Source organism: Tinamus guttatus, unplaced genomic scaffold (assembly GCF_059628265.1).
Source record: "Tinamus guttatus ecotype Peru unplaced genomic scaffold, ASM5962826v1 Tinamus_guttatus_pri_ptg000589l, whole genome shotgun sequence".
Classification (NCBI taxonomy): domain Eukaryota; kingdom Metazoa; phylum Chordata; class Aves; order Tinamiformes; family Tinamidae; genus Tinamus; species Tinamus guttatus.
In genome coordinates, this window is record NW_028289123.1 from 147213 (window position 1) to 166360 (window position 19148).

At 57.9% G+C, this 19148-nt stretch overlaps 1 protein-coding gene across 1 annotated transcript in view; it reads left to right on the plus strand.

Annotated features, from left to right (window-relative positions):
- The first annotated feature begins 405 nt into the window (after positions 1-405).
- Positions 406-19148, plus strand: part of LOC104568808 (plexin-A2-like) — an 87910-nt gene continuing 69167 nt past the window's right edge. Inside the window, exons 1-2 of the mRNA XM_088534696.1 lie at positions 406-1656; positions 2909-3091. Coding sequence (XP_088390822.1) covers positions 469-1656; positions 2909-3091 — 1371 coding nt within the window. The 5' untranslated portion in view covers positions 406-468. The remainder of the gene's footprint in view (positions 1657-2908; positions 3092-19148) is intronic.

The following is a 19148-nucleotide window of genomic DNA, read 5'->3' on the forward strand; positions in this document are numbered from 1 at the left end:
GTAGAAACCACCTCTTATTTCCTCTGTTGCTTCCAACAACATGCCCTGCAGGAGACATCCTTTTAGCCAAGATTGCAGACTGACGTTGGGTGTGTGAACTGCAGGCTTTGTCTTGGGCTCGAGCTGATTATCCCCTCCCATGGCTGAGCCGAGTACATTGCAAACAGCTAAACCACATAACAAATTAACACGCAGAGCCTGAACCAAGTGGCAAAGCATCAAGACTGAACTGCTTACCAATAAGTAAGGAGACCTGCTTAATTCTTGTTGGGCTCAGAGACGTCCTCACTCTATCTCAAGGACTGTATAATTAGATGGTCGCTTCTGAATTCTCTCTGCAGGGCACCCTGGGTCTAATCCTCTGCTCTGAATGCTGTTTTCTTTTTCCTTTTCCCCCTAGAACCATGTGAGGAACATTGCCGGGGCAAAGGACGAACGCAGGGCACACGGAAGTTTGCCTTTCCCAGGATGGATCAGAGGAAGAACTGGCCTCGGCTACTGGACTCCGACGGCTGCTCAGTGGCGTTAGTCTGCCTCTTCTTGGCATCGCTTTCCCGGAATGTGTCCAGCAATGCCTTGTTCAGCACCTTCCACTCCGAGAACCGGGACTGGACCTTCAACCACCTGACTGTCCACCAAGGCACCGGAGCCGTCTACGTTGGAGCCATCAACCGGGTGTACAAGCTCTCAGGGAACCTGACCATCCTGGTGGCTCACAAAACCGGGCCCGAGGAGGACAACAAGTCTTGCTACCCACCCCTCATCGTGCAGCCGTGCAGCGAGATCCTCACCCTCACCAACAATGTCAACAAGCTGCTGATCATCGACTACTCGGAGAACCGGCTGCTGGCGTGTGGGAGCCTCTACCAGGGGGTCTGCAAGCTGCTGCGCCTGGACGACCTCTTCATCCTGGTAGAGCCGTCTCACAAGAAGGAGCACTACCTCTCCAGCGTCAACAAGACGGGCACCATGTACGGCGTGATCGTGCGCTCCGAAGGGGAGGACGGGAAGCTCTTCATCGGCACGGCTGTCGACGGGAAGCAGGATTATTTTCCCACCCTCTCCAGCCGCAAACTTCCCCGGGACCCGGAGTCATCAGCCATGCTGGATTATGAGCTGCACAGTGACTTTGTGTCTTCCCTTATCAAAATCCCCTCAGATACATTGGCCCTTGTTTCGCACTTCGACATCTTCTATATCTACGGTTTTGCCAGTGGCAATTTTGTCTATTTTTTGACCGTGCAGCCGGAGACCCCGGAAGGAGTGTCCATCAACTCGGCCAGCGACCTCTTCTACACATCTCGCATCGTCCGTCTCTGCAAAAATGACCCCAAGTTCCATTCCTATGTGTCCCTGCCCTTTGGCTGTGTCCGAGGGGACACCGAGTACCGCCTCCTGCAAGCTGCCTACCTGTCCAAGCCGGGCGAGGTGCTGGCCAAGTCCCTCAATATCACGTCCCAGGAGGATGTCCTCTTTGCCATCTTCTCCAAGGGGCAGAAGCAGTACCACCACCCCCCGGACGACTCCGCGCTCTGCGTCTTCCCCATCCGCGCCATCAACGCGCAGATCAAGGAGCGCCTGCAGTCCTGCTACCAGGGGGAGGGCAACCTGGAGCTCAACTGGCTGCTGGGGAAGGACGTGCAGTGCACGAAGGCGGTAAGGGAGCCGGGACAGCCCGTGGCCTCGACCACGCGCGGGCTGGCAGAATCCACCTGTGTTTTGGTGCCTCAGTTTCCCTGCACACAGGGGGCAGCTGCAGCAGCCCTCTTCATCTTTAGTCCTTGTCGTTATCAGGCAGTTGTGACAATGAGAGGAAGAGGCAGTTTTGAAGTAGATGAATAGCCTGCTGCTGCTGGAAGTGCTCTGCCGTTCCCAACCTCAGGCGCTAAAAATCCAAGGAAGCCAGAGGAAGGCTGTCCTGCCCTTCCCGCAGCAGGAGGGTACTACAAACAAACTAACAAGATAAATACAAATGACAGTTGCATCTTTTGTGTTTTTATTCAGCTGATTTCTTTAATCTTGATTCACATGCAGATTGTTCCTGGGCTGACTTGAGAATCCCTGGGGCCTTCTTTTGCCAAGCATATTAAGTTTGGCTGCTAGGAGATGATAAACGTGGGTTAAATGAAGTAAAGGAAGGGAAGTGGAGAGGAGCTAGAAGGCTGTCTAGCACAGGGGAGAGTCACGGGCCGATTTCCCCATCTCAATTGCAGCTAGATAGGCCGAATGTTTGGTAGTTACTTCACATCCCCCATGGAAAATGAGGGAGCGGAGTTACCGCCGTCGCGGTGAGCTGCCAGTCCTGCCACAGCCCTGCCGCCTACTCCGTGCAGGGATTTACTGGGTCTCAGCTGATAGGGCTTAATACCACCTCACCGGGTTCTCCCTTACTGGTGACAAGTGCTCCAGGGAGAAGCCAGTGTCCATATCCTCTGTATGGCAGAGGGAGACTGAGGCACAGCAAGGACATCTCTGCAGCTAGGTAGTAGCAGAACAAGAATTTATCTTGGACTTTGGGGACTGGTCACACCTGTGTGAGGGAAAGTGCATTACTGCTCAGCTCTTGGGTCGGGGCGCTGCTGGTGCTCCGCTTGCGGCTGCTGGGATAAAGGAGACAGGGACGGAAATGGGGGTGCAGGAGAGGCAGTGCAGGCTTCATGGATGGGCTCGTGTGCTCCTGTGTGGGCCCTGCATGCGCAAGACCCGCTCCCTGGGAAGGCTGGTGGATCCTGGAAACCAAAGGAGACATCCCCGGGTGAACCTAGGGCTGCAGCTCAGCCCTGTCCCGCACGCGTGCGCGGCGGGGACGCGGCGCGGGGTCCGCAGAGCCCGCCCGGGTGGCGGCGGGGACGCGGCGCCAGGGACGGCAGCTCGCGGCGCTCACGTCGCCCCGCTCTTGTCTCCGCAGCCGGTTCCCATCGATGACAATTTCTGCGGGCTGGACATCAACCAGCCCCTGGGCGGCTCCACGCCGGTGGACGGGGTGCCGCTCTTCGCCTCCAGCCGGGACCGCATGGCCTCCGTCGCCTCCTACGTGTACAACGGCTCCAGCGTGGTGTTCGTGGGCACCAAGAGCGGCAAGCTCAAGAAGGTGAGCGCGTCCCCGCGGTGCGGGAGCTGCGGCCTTGCCGAGGGACACGGCCTGAGCCAGGGACACATCCAACGCTGTCCCTGGTGCGTTCGGCTGCGGCGGTGCCTCACGAGTGCCGAATCCTCCTGCTGTGTCTCTTATCCCATCTCACATCCGTAGCGGCTGTCTCTGGAGGGAAGGCTGAGCGCGAGGACACTTTGGGCAGGGGCATTGCTGGTTTGGGCAGGGCTCCGTTTGGTGGCTGGAGAGCTGTGAATGGGTTAACCTGGCTGCTCTTGGGAACCCAGCCCCAGGGCAAGGAGCCGCTGCCTCCTGCCCCTGCTCTTCCCCCAGACAAGGGTGATTGATCAGCCCTGCAAGATAAAATTCCTCATCCTTTACTGGGGCTGGTTGCCCAGGGCAAAGGAACACCCCATGCTGCTCTGCTCTCCCAGCAACAAGAGAGGATGGGGGTGATGGTGGGTGAAGGCACTCGGGGTGTTTTCCTCCCTGTTTCCTTGAAACTGCTGTTTTCAGCAGGAGAGGTGCAAAGTCTGGGCAGGTCCAATCACACTTCTGGTGAGAGTGGCCTACGCTAGTCGTATCTCAGAAGTCCCACATTTAAAATGAGTCTAAAAATGGACTCGTGGAGGTGTAGGCAGGTACTTTCGTGTGGCCCTGGCTTTCAGCTATGCCAGCTCATCAGTCTTTGCAAAAATTGGATCTTTCTTGGGCAAAACTAGCTTTATAGCTGCTGCTTTGCAAAACAGAGGTCCTTCCATTAACCTAAAATGTCAACGAGAGCCATTAGGCGAGTCCTCTAAATGCAGACTGCTTCCCAGCACCAGGGAAAGAGTTAACAAATGTAATCAACAGCAGGTTGTTAATTTTTTTGTGTCCTTAAGCAGCAGGGAATTTCTTTCTCATCTCTCCAGGAAGATACAAGGACAGGCAGATATTACAGTCGAATCTCTGCATCATTTTAATTACATCAGTTCATTAATATTCCTTCAGCACTTTACAAGTGCTGAGTGGTAGTAAATTAGGTGCCTCCCTGGTGCCTGCCGCGCTGCAGCGGGGCAGTTTGGAGCAGTGTGGAGCCGAGGCAGCCTCCCGCGCGCTCCTCCTTGCTTTAATTCTGGGTTTGTGATCGAATGACCCCGCCAAACTTCTCCCTTTTTCCAGGCAAAGCAAAGCTGTGTGTGTCAATCCATCCTGCTCTGTGCGGAGCACGAGTGTGGCAGATGGAGAAAAGAGAAATAAGGGCAATAGCTCAAGTTTTGCCTGCTTGAGCCAGTGGTAAACAGGTGCTGAGGAAATGGGTTCGTGTCTCCGGTGAGTTGACTCTCAGCATCTGCTAGAACCAGCCTTCCGTGGCATCTGCCGGGCATCCTTCTCCCACGTTTATCGCTGCGGGTCAGACCCGGGTGCCCCCGTCACCCTTCACGGGGCTGGTCCTGTCCGGTCCGCTGCTGCACGGGGCTGGGGCTGCTGTTCTTCTCTATCCTGTGGTCCCGTCCACATATTTATGAAGTCTGTTCCATTTGACACGTGGGATTATGTTTTTATACGGCCTGAGAGAGGAAGCAGCTTCGCCTGGAGCCGTGGGCCACGCTCGACTGCGGAGGCGGCACCGCAGAGCTGTTGGGAAGGCAGCACATGGGCTGGGGGGCACATTGGAGAACGGAGCCCTCTTGGAGCCGGCGGGCGGCTGCGGTGCTCAGCGCCACGGACACGTCCACGTGTCCTTCCCCTGGTGCACGGCGCGGACAGCACGAACGCGCACAGCTCCGCAAGGAGCCGCCGAGAGCCGCGGGCTCCATCCCGCGCCGCTGCCCACGCGCCGGGCTCCGAGAGCTCTCGCACCTATTCCCGCTGCCAGCGCCGCTGCTTTACTATGGAAACCAGCTAGTGGGCTCCGTGCCGGCTTCCCAAGATAGGTTTGGGCTTTTTCTGCAGCTTCAGGAGAGAAGCCAGGGAGCAGCTCTGACGTTTTGTCAATCTCCCTCTGCATCCCTGCAAGAACTTGCTGCTGGAGAGGCCGGGTGATCCCGCTGCCCTCCGTCCTCCCCAGTTACTTCCCAGGAGAGTAACTCCATGCAGCTTCCTAGTCCCGTTCTCCTTTCAAAAGATCCCTGTTTCCTGACTGGGCTAGAGCACCATATTACAGCCCTAACCACTCAGAATTATGAATTCTTGGGGAAAAAAAAAGTAATTTTCATCCAGGAAAATCAGAGGAGACATTAATGCAACAGTTAACAGCAACTAAGTGCTGGGGGGAGATGTCAGCTTGCTTGTTCTGTTTATGGCCTTTATGCAATTCCATCAATATTGATGTGTGATGCCTTTGATTTTGACACTAATCATTGCTATGAATTAAATTTGCAGCCATATAATTAGGACTGCTATTAATAGGGCCTCAAGCTAAGTACTGCTGTGCTAGTTGTCTTCTTCCTGATGGAAAACGGCATCCGCAGAACCTGGCTGATGCGGTTTGCCTGGTAGGTGCTGGGGCTGCTGTGGAAACTGCCCTCCCTGCGTTCAGAGGGGTCTTCCGAAAGGCCGGGCTGGCCCGGGGGATTCCCGGGCGGACCCTGGTGTCGCCCCTGAACTTCGCAGGAATTTGCTGCTTCTCTTTAGGCTGTATAGATTTGGCATGAGAGAAGGAAAGCAGGAAGAAAAGAGGAAGCCCCAGTTCTCGGGTCTGAAGGGAGGCCTTTGCAAGTCGTATTTCCATTTTAGCTGCCCTTCCTCATGCAAATCTTTCCATATATATCTGTGCCCTCTGCAATTTCAGCGCTTTCTCTCCCTGTTTGCATTCCCAGTTTTGTCTCCGCAGGCGGAGCGCGCTGGCTAGGAGAGCAGTGTGGCTCAGCACTAGAAATCAATCTTGTATTTCATCTCAAGAGGTGTGTATCTTATTAGATCTAATAAATCAGTGAAGTGCCCTTCATTCAGCTTGTCAATGGAGGACATTGTTTGTGATCAGGAGTAAGTAAATGTCTCTCCTGTGTGTGGTGGTGCACGGGCTGGGTGTTATTTCACCATCAGGCTGTTTATGCCTCCTCTAAGAGCAGTGAAGTCGGCAGCAGCGCGTGTGGCCGCGTCCCGCGCGCGGGAGCTCCGGTGCTGCGCGGAGGGCGTCCCCAAGGGACGAGCAAGGGCAGTGACTTTGGGGCTGGTGGTTTTGACTTGGCACTGAGTTATTCCAGCAATGGCTGGAAGGGACACGGAGAGTTGGGGTGTCTTTCTCAGTGCTGGTTGCGTTAGAGCCACCCAGGGTCTGCCTGAAAGCTGCTCCGGTGCTTCCAGATCTGTCCACAAGAAGCCGAAGGGGCCCTTGCCCGTCCTTGGGGCCCTTGTCCCTCCTCGGTGCCCACGCTGGTGCCGCAGGCAGGAATTCAGGGCTGGAGCTCGTGGTTATTTCTGCCATTGGAGCTGCAGGGTGATGTTTGCCTCTGATTCATCCCATTCCTCGTGGATAAAGGAGCGTCATCCGTTGTTCTAAGGCAGGTAATGCGCTGTCCCAGTTGCAGCTGCGTTTGTGCATGGCTGCAATCAATTCTGGCGTGCAAGGTGACCCGTAAAGAGCTGTTTGGGATGTCTCTGGGGGAAGACTGCTACAGGAGGGGAAAAAAGGAGCCTTGCTGTAAGCAGAGTCTGCATGATCACAAATGTGCCTTTCTTTACCTGTTGAATGGCTGCGTGCTCAGGCCATGGTGCTGGCTGCCCGTGCTTCCAAAGGGAGCCAACGCTCCGCTCCGGCAAGGGGCAGCGATAACTGATCGGATTACTCAGCCAGGGCAAAGCAAACTTTAAATGTGTTGTTACTTCGTGGTATGTGATAGTTTTATTCAGCTTGGCTGATTTAACTTGTTCCATTAGTAGGAATAAAATAGGTCTTCACAATGAAATATACATCAGGAGCTGTCCTTATCTGCCTCCGCGCGGTGGATGGTTATCTCATCCTTTTAATTCCCCCGTAATTATCACCCAGGCTGGTCTGCAGCACCAGGGAAGAAGTCAGTTGCATCAGCATGTGGAGGAGCCGAGAGGACATCAGACAGTTATTGAACAGATGAAAATCATTTGCTTGCAGAGCCCTTCCAAAGGACTTTCCAAGTTTGGAAAATAGGTTGTAACATTGGATGCGGTGCTGACTCGGCCCTTCCCGGTCAATCCATCGCCCTCGGGAAAGGAGACCATGTCCCAGCAGAGCTGTCAGGCTGCTCGATTGAGGCAGCTGTTGCCTTGAAAGCCCTGAGAAACAGGACTCTGTTCTTGCCCCAAGATGGGAAATAAAAGGGAATTTATATGGTGTGATAATGTTCATGATTCCCTCTGCTGTGATAAGGAAGCTGGAATTTTTCCAGCCTCATAAGGTAGTTCCTCCTTTGCTTCCATGGTGTAAAATGGATGCTCCCAAATCATGACCCTGGCAAAAGAGGCCCCTGAACAGGCCCCCAGACTCCCTGCTCATCCCTTACGGTGCTGAATGGTAATAGGTGGAGTGGGAGCAGCGCTTTTCAGCTGGAATGTGTGCAGGGAATCAGGAAAGGGCTCCAGGCTGAGGGAGAAAGACCCGTTCCTGGGGAAGTCATAGCTGGCTGGTCAGTGTTTAAGAGAAGCTAATTTCGCCCATCAATACTGATGCAGATGAAATGGGAGCGAGGATGACAGAGGAAATGGAGTGCTTTCGGGAGCAGAAACATTATTAATTTTCCCCTCCTTCAGCTCCTTGGAGACACATCTGCTTAAATGGCCTGATGAGCATCTCAAGTAGTCATTGGGAAGCAGGGGAAGGCGAGGGGAGCGCGGGGCCTGGCGGGAGGCCGGGGCTGGAGCCCGGCTGCTCTTTGCCGTTGGCCGGGGCAGCGGCGCTGGTGGCTGGGCTGGAAATCCCGCGCGTTGGAGAGGGCCGGTTCCTCGCTCCGGTGTGTCCACGGCGCTCCGGGACACTGGGAACGGGGGAGCCCGGCGCGGGGCGGGAAGCTCCCGGCCGCGGGGCGCAACGCGGCTGCGGAGGGGGACGCGGGGACGGGGTCACAGGAGCCAGCGGAGCGGGGAGCTGAGGCAGAACGTGGAGGAGGAGGGCACGAAACGCCCTGGCGAGCGCGGCTGCTGTGGCCGGGGCAGCTCCTGGCTCCCCTCCCGCTGCCCCGGCAGCTCCGCGTTTCCTCGCGCGGCCGAGGGCTCGTCTATTCTCTCCGGGTGTTTGTGATGTTCCTTGCCCTTTTATCCATCTTAATCCCCTGGCTCTGGGGCACGGTGTGACAGCTCCCCACTCATTAGGTGTCTCCAGAAGTCGCAGCTGATGCTAATCAGCCAGGAAGGGCGCCGCATCTCGTGGAAAGAAGGAAAACGTGAGGGTACCGTGCGGGTGAGGATGCCTGGATTGTTCTTCTCATTTTACCCGCTAGTTCTATTGATGTGACATGGAATATATCATTGAAACTCATAGTTTTCGGCTCTGCAATTTGCATATGGTGATTTACAGCCCCTACAGTGACTCTTTGCCATACGCCGCAGCCCCGAGGATGCCGTGTCCCCTTTGCCGGGTGTGGAGACCCGGGGCCGGGAGTGACTGACACTGGGATTCACCAGGATTCATCCCGTGATCCTCCTGTCTACGTCTTCGCAGGGTCCCCCCGCCACGTTTTCCCTGTTATTCTTTTCCTTTCTTTTGTTTGGTTTCACGTCTTTGTATCAAACAGATACATGCAGATGCAAGTGATGTGCATTTAAAATGAACATACACATCATAGAGCCTCGCTATTATACCATGTGGGTTTTTTTTGTGGTAAGCTGCTAAATTATTTATTGTGTGCTGGGCTTTAATCTCATAAACCTGCCTGCAGGCCTTACGCGAGGCAGCCGGCGCGTCCTGGGAAGCGGAGGAGCAGGCGGCACAAAGCGCCGCGGCGCTCCGAGGTGCTGATTTCACCTCCTGCCTCGGCCTCTTCTCCCCCTCCTCGCTCATTAAAAGCAGCAGGGCCTGTTAAGTTGGTTGTTGCCACTAACTTGAGCGTTGATTTGCATTTGCTGCGTGGAGAGGATGCCAGCCCGGAGAGCCACCCTAGTCGGGGAGAGCGAGAGTCAGTCCCCAGAGCTGCTTAAAGCGAAGAAAACAGGGTGAGGAAGAGACACGGGGTAAAACAGGGTCTTTGCAGGGAGCGCGGCCGTGCCTGCGGCCGGGAGCACGCCGCTCCGAGCGGAGCAGCTCGCGCGCCGAGCTAACGTTTGGCTGACTAATGCGCTGTTTGGTTTGCTAGTCCTCCTGCAGCCCGTGGCCTATTAGTGGGAAAGCAGAGCGTGCTTCTCGTTTGCTCTCACTTTCTGTGTCTGATGCTTTTGCTTGGTGCTCTTGAAGCTTCCTCCTCGGAGAGGCTCCGTGCCGGGGTGTGCGGAGGCGGAGGGGCCCGCGGGGCCTTCGGTGCTTACCTGGGTCCCGCGCGGGAGCAGCGGCACCGTCCTGGCGTCTCCCAACGCCGCCTCTCTGCGGGGCCACTGGAGACGTCCTTGCAGCATTCCTGCTTCCCGATGGAGATGTGGGGATTTGTCGCTGCGGTTGGTGCTTATTAATTAAAAAGCGAAGTGGAAATTGCCTCGGCTGCCCCCTGCAACAGCTCGCCCCTTCCCAGCATGTTTGCCACTGAGCGAGCAGGGCCTTTAATCAACAAATGGCTTTTCCTGTTTCTTGGCTCTTTATTGGATTTGGCAATGGGATGTTGCTGTGTGGGGAAGCTCTTGAGGACTCCTGGTCTCCCTCTCTCCCTCTGGAGGGTCATTTAGAACTCAGTCAGGAATTAGTAGGTACAAATGCTGAAGACTTCGCTCGAGGCTTATTTTTAGCACCGTCCGGATTTTGTCATCCCTGGAATCGGGAGGCTCTGACCTTTAGAGAAGCTCTGCTTAGCCGGTTACGGCAGCATCGGAGAGAAAGGCACCCGCGGAACGGGGAAGGGCAAAGTGCCGGGTATTGATAGCTGGTAGCGATCAGCCTGTCTGTGCGCAAACGTATCGGCAAAGTCTGGGAACGCTCCTGGAAGCGGCTGCCGAGTGCGGGGAAGGGAAGCGGAGGCCGCCTGTCCCCGTGGCGCCCTCCCTGCTGGGGACAGGGACTCGATATCTGCTGCAGAAAACCAACAAGGTTAATTTTTCTCCAGGCGCTGCCGCTGGACGGGGCTCGGCGTGGAGCAGTGACGGGGCCGCGGCGTGCGGGGAGATCAATGTGCTATTCCTCTAGGAGCCCTAAGGAGCAGCTGATGCCTCCTGCAAAACGGCGATAAAGCTCTCCTTTTAGAGTCCTTTCTGCTTCTCCAGCACAAATGCAGCGTTTCTTGTTTGTGCGTGGTGCTTTCTTCGCTCTCTCTTTACTATCCGAGATATTTCCATGCAGAGGGCGGTTTTTACTCTCGCAGCACATTCCCGTATTGCAGCTGCACTGCTCAGCGCCGGGGTCTCCCCGGACTGCCCTGTGCTCGGTGGCTCCGCCGGGCGCCTTTCAGTGGCAGAGGGGTGGGCGAGCTGGGTTAGAGCCCAGGGCCTGGTTTTAACGCAGATTTCCGTCTCCAATCGATGCAGATCAGAAGTTCCTTCCTCCCCTGGGAAGGGCTCAGTAAATGAAATATTCATCGTAAGGAAAAGTGTATTTTAAGAGCCTGGAAAACGCAGGGCCCTCCACCGAGCCATTGTTCTGCCTCCCGAGCCTTGGACTAAGTTAAGACTTTCTTAGAAACGCGCAGGTTAAAAGTTTAAAAGCTGAAGGTTTCATTCATAATTCAGGTATCGGCGCGGCTCGGCGGCCCCCGGGACGCAGCGCGTGCTGCTCGCGGTGCCTGCGCGGAGCGGGGCGCCCCGGCAGCGCTTCCCGCGGCAAGGAGACACGGGACGGCCCCGGGGCTGCCGAGGGACACGCGGAACCCTCCGGTCCAGGTCATTGCACTGAACGTGCCCCAGGTCAGTAGGTGCCAAAAGTCGTTAACGTCCAAGGGCTGCTCAGGGCCCTGTGGCAAAGGAGACGCCGGGCGCTGCGCCGTTCCCAGCGTGAGGAATAGCAGAGCTGGGACCGGTCTCCCGCGGCCTTGGGGTGACGAGTCAAGGGTGATCCAGGCCCTGTGGGAAGCACCAGGGCTTCCCCGAGCTCCAGGCCGGTTCCCAGCGGTGCGTGCGGGGTTGGCAAAGCCGTGGGGTCCCCTTGTCACAGGGGCCAGGCAGTGGCAGGCCCCTTGTCACCTCGCGCCGCCCCTCGCCCAGGTGGTCCCTGCAGCCCCTTGTCAGGCGTCCAAAACACTTCCCAAGGTCCCTCCCGAGCTCTTCCCGCAGCTCTGGCCTCGTGGCCCTTCCTCTGCTCTTTGTGGCCGAGACCTCTGTGGCCTCGGGAGGCTCCTGCTCTCCTGCCTTTTGGGCAAGGACCCCCCACTGCCCCCATGCACCCACCCACAGCCACAAACCTGACAGCTCTGGGAGAGATTAAAAGGGAAGAGAAGGAGCCCGGCACATTGGCTTAGAGCTTGTCCCTTTTGAGAATCTTTTGCCCTTATTATCCAGCAGATAAAGCTGCTCATGGCTGCTTTGCTGGGTCAGAAATGGGGATGGCAGGAGCAGCCTCCAGGTCACACTGGATGCCGGGGCTCCCGTTCAGCTCCCCGCTTGTTTTGCTGCAAGATAAAACTCGTCTGGGAATCCCGAGCAGAGGGATTTGGCTTTCCCTCCTCCTCCTCCTCCTGCTCCCGCCGGGGCTCTCCCGAACCCCGCGGAGCTGCCGGCCGAGGCGCCCCAGGACCAGTGCACCCGTGTGCAGCGGGACCGGCCTTCCCGGGCGCTTCCCTGCGCTTCCCTGGGCCGCGCGGCCGCCCCGGAGCCCCCGGCCCGGTTGGAGCGGAGCAGGTTGGAGCGGGACCGGCTGGGCCGGCAGCTGCCGCGTTAGCTGATCCGCCGGGCACCTCCGACCATTCCTTCGGAGTCTTCCAGGGGTCGGATTGATAATGAAGGGATTAATTTAATTCCCCCCGCCTTTACCCCAGGCTTCTCATGCAGCTGGTCTCTGCCTGTTCATCTGTTAGTGTTTTTATTGGCATCGTTCGGTCTCTGGCTAGTGTTGGGGCTCATACGATCCCTGTTCCCGGCTGTGCCGGGCGTCTCCGTGCGGGGCCGGTGTCGGGGCTCCCGGGGCGCCTCGGAGCGGGGCTGCTGCCCGGCCTGCAGCCTTGCTGCTCTGGGATGGGGAGGAAAACCAGAGATCCTGGAAAACACAAACAGCAGTTGGGAATGTGCGCAGGGCGGGAAGAGCCTGGGGCTCCGCTCCGTGCCCGCCGGAGCGTGGCCCTGCGCTGGCCACGCGTGGGCTTGTGGCGAGACTCGAACGCGGGTCCTGCGGGTTCCCCCTCGCGCCCCGGCGGGGCTGGAAGCTCCCGAATCTCGGCAGGGCGGTGGAGCAGCCGGGCCCGCTCCGTCCTGCCTGCAGCGCCCGGGCCCTCGGGAAGCGCTCCGGGATGGAGCGCTGCCGCGCAGCAGCGCTGCGAGCTGCAGCTCCCCTCCCTCCAAGGAGCTCTTGGCGGTGGGTGGCTGCGTTTGCCTTTTAATCGCTCCCAAACCTGCTTCACATTAAAGCAAACGCTGCTGCCTATCAGTTTGTCAGTCACTCTAAACCTAATCTCTAAAAATAATCTCTTACCAAGCCCCTCTCCCCCCGCCGCCCCCGGCCGGGCAGTAATTGTTTCAAGACATGTCAGCCTCTGCTTAAAGTTTCTGTCAGGCTTTCTTGAGATTTGTGGAGAAAATCCAGGCTGGGCTGTTCCTCCAAGGGCAAGAAAAGAGGTCCTGGAAAAACATCCCCCGGAGGGAGCTGGAGCCAGGGCGAGGAGAGGAGGGGAAGGCGCCGGGGTCCTCCCTTCCCGCCGGGATGAGGCGAGCGGAGCACCGGCTGCACCGGGATCCCTGCCCAGAGCGAGTCCAGGCACGGCGAGAGGGCCCCCTGGTTCCTCCTTTACAAGCAGGAAGGTGCCTCGCGCCAGTCCTGGAAAATTAGCCCTTCCCGTGGTTTTGACACGCACTGCTTCAATAGGAGTCTCCTCTTGGCTCCCTTCTCTTTATTTCTTAGGGTAATTCTGGGGATGCGACAGCCAGGACGCCCTTGCTGGGCCCTGCGTGGCTCGGGGCCGCCCGTCCTTGGGAACAGCAGTGAGTTCCAGCTCCTCCTAAAGCCTCTGGGCTCTCCTGGCTTTGCCAACCGCCTGGAGTCGCCACCCCAGGGGAGGATCACCCGAAATTGCAGGGGAAATGGCTCCAACTCGCCCCAAGCCCCGAGCACAGCGCAGGGAGGAGGCACCAGGAGCGGGGCACGTGCGAGGCCTGGGCTCCATCGTGGAGCAGGACGGGGAAAGGAGGGCTGGCTCCATCCCCCGTGGGGGAAGGAATGCTGGAAGGTGGAACGTGGGGAGATGGGGTTTGGCTGTCCACATCTTTAAGGACAATTATCCTGGAAGCACGTAGGGTTCTGCTGCGAGCCTGCACCTCGCGTCCTAATTAACAGGAGCAAACAGAGAGGCTGCGCGGGCGCACGTGCTGGTATTTAATTATATAACAAAAGGCAGGTCTGTTCCGGGGGCTCCTGGGAGCGCTGGCGATGCGGTGCGCGCCGCAGCTCGTTTCAAAGCACTTTGATGAATTTATTCAGGAGGTGCCGGCTCCTTGCGAGCCGCCTCGGAGGCCGGTGCCGGCGCGGAGCCCTCGGCGTCGCCGTCACCTGCCTCCGGCTCCAGCCTAAAACAGCCCCTGGGCTCCTGCTTCGCAGCAGCATCAGCAGAGCGCGGAGGGCAGGATGCTGCAAGAGCCTGGCTGGGCGCGTGGAATGACCTGGCCAAATGGTAACGCGGCGGCGACGCGGGAGCTGCGCTGCCCTCCGCCTCCCTCGCGCTCCCCGTTCGGCTCCCGTTCGTTGTTGCTGCTGCTTGGAAAGGAGCAGGTTCCTTCCAACCGCTCTCGTACTCCTTGAGGCAGAGGTCAAGGCCTCACCCTGCTGCTCTCCTTTTGAAACGCGCTCAGTGCGCGGGGCTGCAGCTTCTGCTGGAGCGTTAAGAGCAGCTGTGCAAGCTTTGCTCTTGCTCCTTCTTCTGCCTTCTCCTCTGCAACCTGTTGGCCCAGCAGACAGCAGGGACCTGTACATTATTTATCTATACTGCAGTAACTCAGCGCTTCCGCTCTTTGTACGCAGCCCCGAAGAACAGAGTAGGATGGAAAATAAGGATTCGCTTTATGTCCAGTTTACAGCTGGAAAAGAAGGACACAGGGACTTCCCAAGGACACCCAGGGATGGCTGCTAGGGCTGGTTCTAAGGCCCTGCCCTCAGCTTCTGGCCTTGTGCTGCTGGTGAGCTCCCATGGCCACGTTCTCCTTCCCGGCCCAGCGGGGCGGGAATGTCCCTGATCCGCTGCGGAGAGCTCGGGAAGGGCTTTGAACGGGCCCGGGAGCCGCTGGGGCTGCCACGGCGCCCTCGGAGCAGCAGCGTCTCCGCGCGCGGGGCGGCAGCGCGGCCCGGCCCCGGCTCCGGCTCCGGCTCCTCCCGCCGCAATGAGGATTCTGCGGATTCCCACGGAACGGCACCTGCTCCAGGCACGTTCCCGGCTGCCTCCGCCGCAGGGAGCCGCATGGGCAGTTCTCCTGCCGTGCACAGCCTGGCTGGGCTGGAGGTGAGGGCCTCGCTGTGCGGAGGAGCTGGCACAGCCTCTGCTGCCCGAGGAGGACGGAGCCCTGCGGAGACGTTCCGGCGGCTCGTGGATGCGGCGGGGAGCTTCGCCCTGAAGCCAAAGGGGCTGCTGCAGGCCGAGCCGTGAGTCTTAAAGCTTTCGGTCTTACAGTTGCACAAAACCCAGGGCACATCTGTGGCAAAGCAGCCTTCAGCTTAAAAGCTCTTTTGAGAGCAGCTGGAGTGACCGGAGGAAAGCAGCAATCACAAGTGTCCCAGCGATTCCACCCGGTGCGGCTCCCCCGGGAATGCTGGGGAAGGAGCCGCAAGGCGGGACGTGGGACACTGGGACACGGCGCCCTGGTGTTTGTGTCACCAAACAGGCCACCGCTTCTCTGCTAACGGAGCGCGCTGTGCGCTGGGCTGGTGACACCTTCCACCTCCCCCTTCGCCCTTCTCCTTCCCCCTGTCATTAATATCCCTCTGCAGAGCAGGGCACCTTTCTTGCTGCTGAAGAAGTAATTGAAAAAGTCCTGGAGACGTAAATAATTAAGGCTTGTTGTGGCGTGCGGGGAGCATCCTCCCAAGCGTCTTGTCAGAGCGGGTTAGCGCCACCTGATTGATGGGCAGTTACCTTGATGGATGTCCCAACTCGGGGACGTTCGCATTAAGGTGACAAAGCGGCTGTGCCTGCCGAGGACGGCCCAGCGAAGGGATGCGCAGGGTCCAGCAGAGCAAACCCCTCGCGTGCGTGTCGGGGTGAGCGCCGGCAGCCTGTGCTGCTCTAGGGATTTCGCTTCATTTTTGGGTCCTCTCCCGTGGCCTTCTTGGAGCTCCCAGGACCCGCGGCCACGCGGCCCTGTCCAGAGCGAAGCCCCAGGGCTGGAGCTGGAGCTGGAGCCTGTTCCGCTGCCAGCGACGTCCAGGGCGCTTTGCGGGGAGGAGGAGGCGACGGCCTCGCAGCTCTTGGTGTCCCTGTCCCACCGCGGTGGGACGCATCGTGCCACCCTCTGCCTCCGCCCCGTCGCTGGGAGCTCTTGGGGAGAACGACAGTTATTTCTGGCAGTAGAAGCAAACTGCGGGCGCGGGGGGTGCCGGGGCGTTTCTGGGTGAAGGAGCGAGCGTGCGGGGCACGAGCAGGAAGGCCTTGCCCCTTCCGTCTGTAAAACATCCAGAACGAATGGAGAGTGACAGGAAAGGGGTCGCTGGTCCGGGCCGCCGCTGAGGTGTTGGAGGGGATAATCGGACCCTTCTCCTTCCAGTTCAGTGGCTGCGTTTGCAGTCCCCTGGGACCAGGGACACGCGTTCTTCTTGCTAAGCAAAGCTCAATAGCTGTAGACGGGAGGGAGAGTAACGCCCTTTCGTGCACTTCCCCGGCTCTCGCTGCACCGTTGTGCTGTGCAGCTGGGGCAGCCCAAGCAGCTCCTGCCGAGGCACCAGGAACGTCGGCTCCGCTTCCCGGCGCCGGCCCTGGTGAATCGGGCTGTGGTTTGCCCAAAGACAGGGGCGTTTGGAGTCTGCGCCTTCCTCCTCGCAAAGCGACTTTGCTTCGTGTGCTCGGGAGCCGTAAGCGAACCCCAAAGATGGGGACGTGGTGCTCGGGTACACGGCCGGGGAGGTGGGACAAGCAAAACCGGGACAATGTTGGCCCGGGTGTCCCACCTGAGGGCTGCTGGGGGATGAGCAACAGATCCGTGCCAGGGATACTCAAACGCGCCTCGCAAATAGCGGATTTATTTTTGCCTAGGCCCAAGGGTTGTTCTCCTTTCCTTGAAATCCCTTTCCAGAGCTTTCCGGGAAGCCCCGCGCTTGTCCTCCGCGGCTCCGTCGCGGCTGTCGTCGCTGCGGCGGGGAGGAGCGGACGTGAATAGTGGGAGCGAAGGCAGAAATCCGATTTAGGAGCTTTGTGATCTGTGGTGTTCAGAGGCTCCGAGGCGATTTGGCAGCGAAAATCAGTGGGACTTGAATGGTTTTGAAAATCTGTCTTTACTCACTGAGCACATGTGCAAATGATCAACAACTTGCGATGGGAGATTCATTCCTTGCTACCTCTTTCTGTCAGCTTTTATTTGCCTTCTGTTGCCCTTCTGCGCAATCTATAAGCCCTCCTCTTTTGCATGATTGTCTCAATTTGCATTTCCAGCAGATCTGCTGACATTTGGCTGGACTCTGGGTGAAACGCTCCTTGAAATTAGCCTGCATGTTGAGTTTGTTCTGGAAAGATAAGAAAGCAAGTGGCAGGGGGGCCTGGGGGGAATTATGCATGGGAAACTGCACTGTGAAATTAGCACCAACAGTCAGACTCTAGGCCAGCAATATTTCTCTGGGATTTGTTTTGGAAGTAGAATTTTTTACCGTGGGCAATAGACTCGTCTCCCTCACCCCACTGGCTTCCAATCCCAGCACAAGCCCGTCTGAGGAAGCCAAAGGATAAATTGTCTGCTAGCTTAGTCTGGAGTTGCTCCGTGGTGCTGGCAATGTGATACTGAAGAGGAATTTTAATTTCATGCTGTGTAAGAAGAGCGCATGCAACAGTAGCAGCCGTATGGATTTTCATATGAATAGGCGCACAGTATTCATAACAGGGTCGCGCTGTTGTCCCGCAGGTTTTCATTCTTCTTGTTCCTGTGCCGTTTGCACATTTCCCTTTGCTGTCCACCGTCGTCACACTTGCTGAAATGGGAGGTAAGTCCGTGCCAGATGGCCGGAGCGAGTGCCCAGCGGCCCCCAGCCATCCCGCAGTTGCTGCAGAGACCCTTTGTTGCCTTCGTTTCTCCGCAGCCGGAGCGCGGGGCGGCTTTCCTGGGAAGGGGGAGCCTCTTCCCACTGAGCTGCCTCCTCGAGGCGTCCCCCCGAAGGCAGGACTCCATTTGGCTCTGTGATTCCAACCCTGTCCCGTTCCGAGTGCTGGTTCCCTTTTACCCAAGGGATGACTTCATCAGTGGCAAGGAATTTCGTAGGTAAAATCAGCTGTATTGAGAACTGTTCTGTAAGCATGTTTGGGTTTTTTTTTTGGCTTTTTTTTTTATTTATTTGTCAGGAAAGGAACCTGGAATGATTTTTCTTGAGGTTGCTGATCTAATAAATTCCCCAGAGCCATAAGATTTGCTTTAAATAAGCTTCCCCTAATAACATCTGCGAGGTGCCCCGCTTTGGCAGTTTCCATGCTAAACTGTTCATTAACGCGGCTGCACATCCCGCGTGTCCGTCAAAACCAATCGCTTCTGCCGGGTAGGACAGGTGAATAAATCTGCTGCTGCAGACGCTGCTCCTTCCAGCGCTGCTGCCTGCGAGGGAAGGGCACGTGTTGGAAAGCCCTTGTCCTGATTGCTCCAGACCCGCGTGCCTGCAGCGGGGGCGATGCGGGGAGCCGCGGGACGCGGAGCTGAGCCAATGAGCCCGGAAGGGGAGTTTGCAGCAATGCAAATGATTCTCCCTGCCGTTCGCATCTTATCTCTTTGACAGCTGCTGGCAACACGCTAAGTTGGAGCCCGGTGGCTCCGCGCGCACCGTGAAGGATGGAGACACCCGGCAGCGTCTCCAGATGGACCCGGCCTCGCAGTGATCCCCAGCGCGGGCGGCTTGGCAGGGCCATCCCTGCCTCCATCCCGCGACGTGGGAACGGGAGCCCCGGCCTCCGCGCGAGGCCGCCGACGGAGGCGGGAGGGTCTGCGTCCCGCGGCATCCTTCATGGCCACGGATTGATCCAGCCAGGGAGCGCGTTAGAGAGCTCGCAGCAGAGTCATAATTAATAAAATACAGATTTCCATTGGAAATCATTGCCCGGAATAGCTGGCTGATGGAGGGAGGGCTGCCGGCTCGGTCAGAGCGAGTGCAGGGGTGTGTGAACAAGAACAGAACCGGCTCCCTTCACCGGGCAAGAGCAGCCGGGGTGCCTGGCTGCAGGAAGCAGCTTCCAGGGCAGCGGCGGAGGCGGCTCCGGCACCGGAGCAAATATCCCACCACCCCCAGCTGTGGGACACGGAGGCCACCAAGCGCTGGGAGCGAGGCCGGGCGCATCCTCCTGCCTCCTTCCCCGTGGCGTAAACCAAGGCAAGTGTATTTATCCCGCAGAGCCTACAGCTCCAGCGGCGGAGCTGGCTCTTCAGGAGCAAAGAGGGGACAGTCTGGGAAAAAGGCCTCCTGGGCTGGCGCCTTCCCAAGGGCTCAGGAGCGCGCGGAGCTGCTCATGTTGCTCTGTTGCTAATTGGAGTTGGCTGTAACTGATTTAGAAACGATGGCCTTAGGGAGCCAAGATTGTTGTTTGTGTTTGTATTTGTCTGGAATTAAATACAGATGGAATTAAGAAAGCTTGACTCAAGGAGGAAGCTTGGATGGAAATAAATTCAGGCAGGAGGAAGAAGGGAGAGCGCTTGGATGGCGCCGTCACCT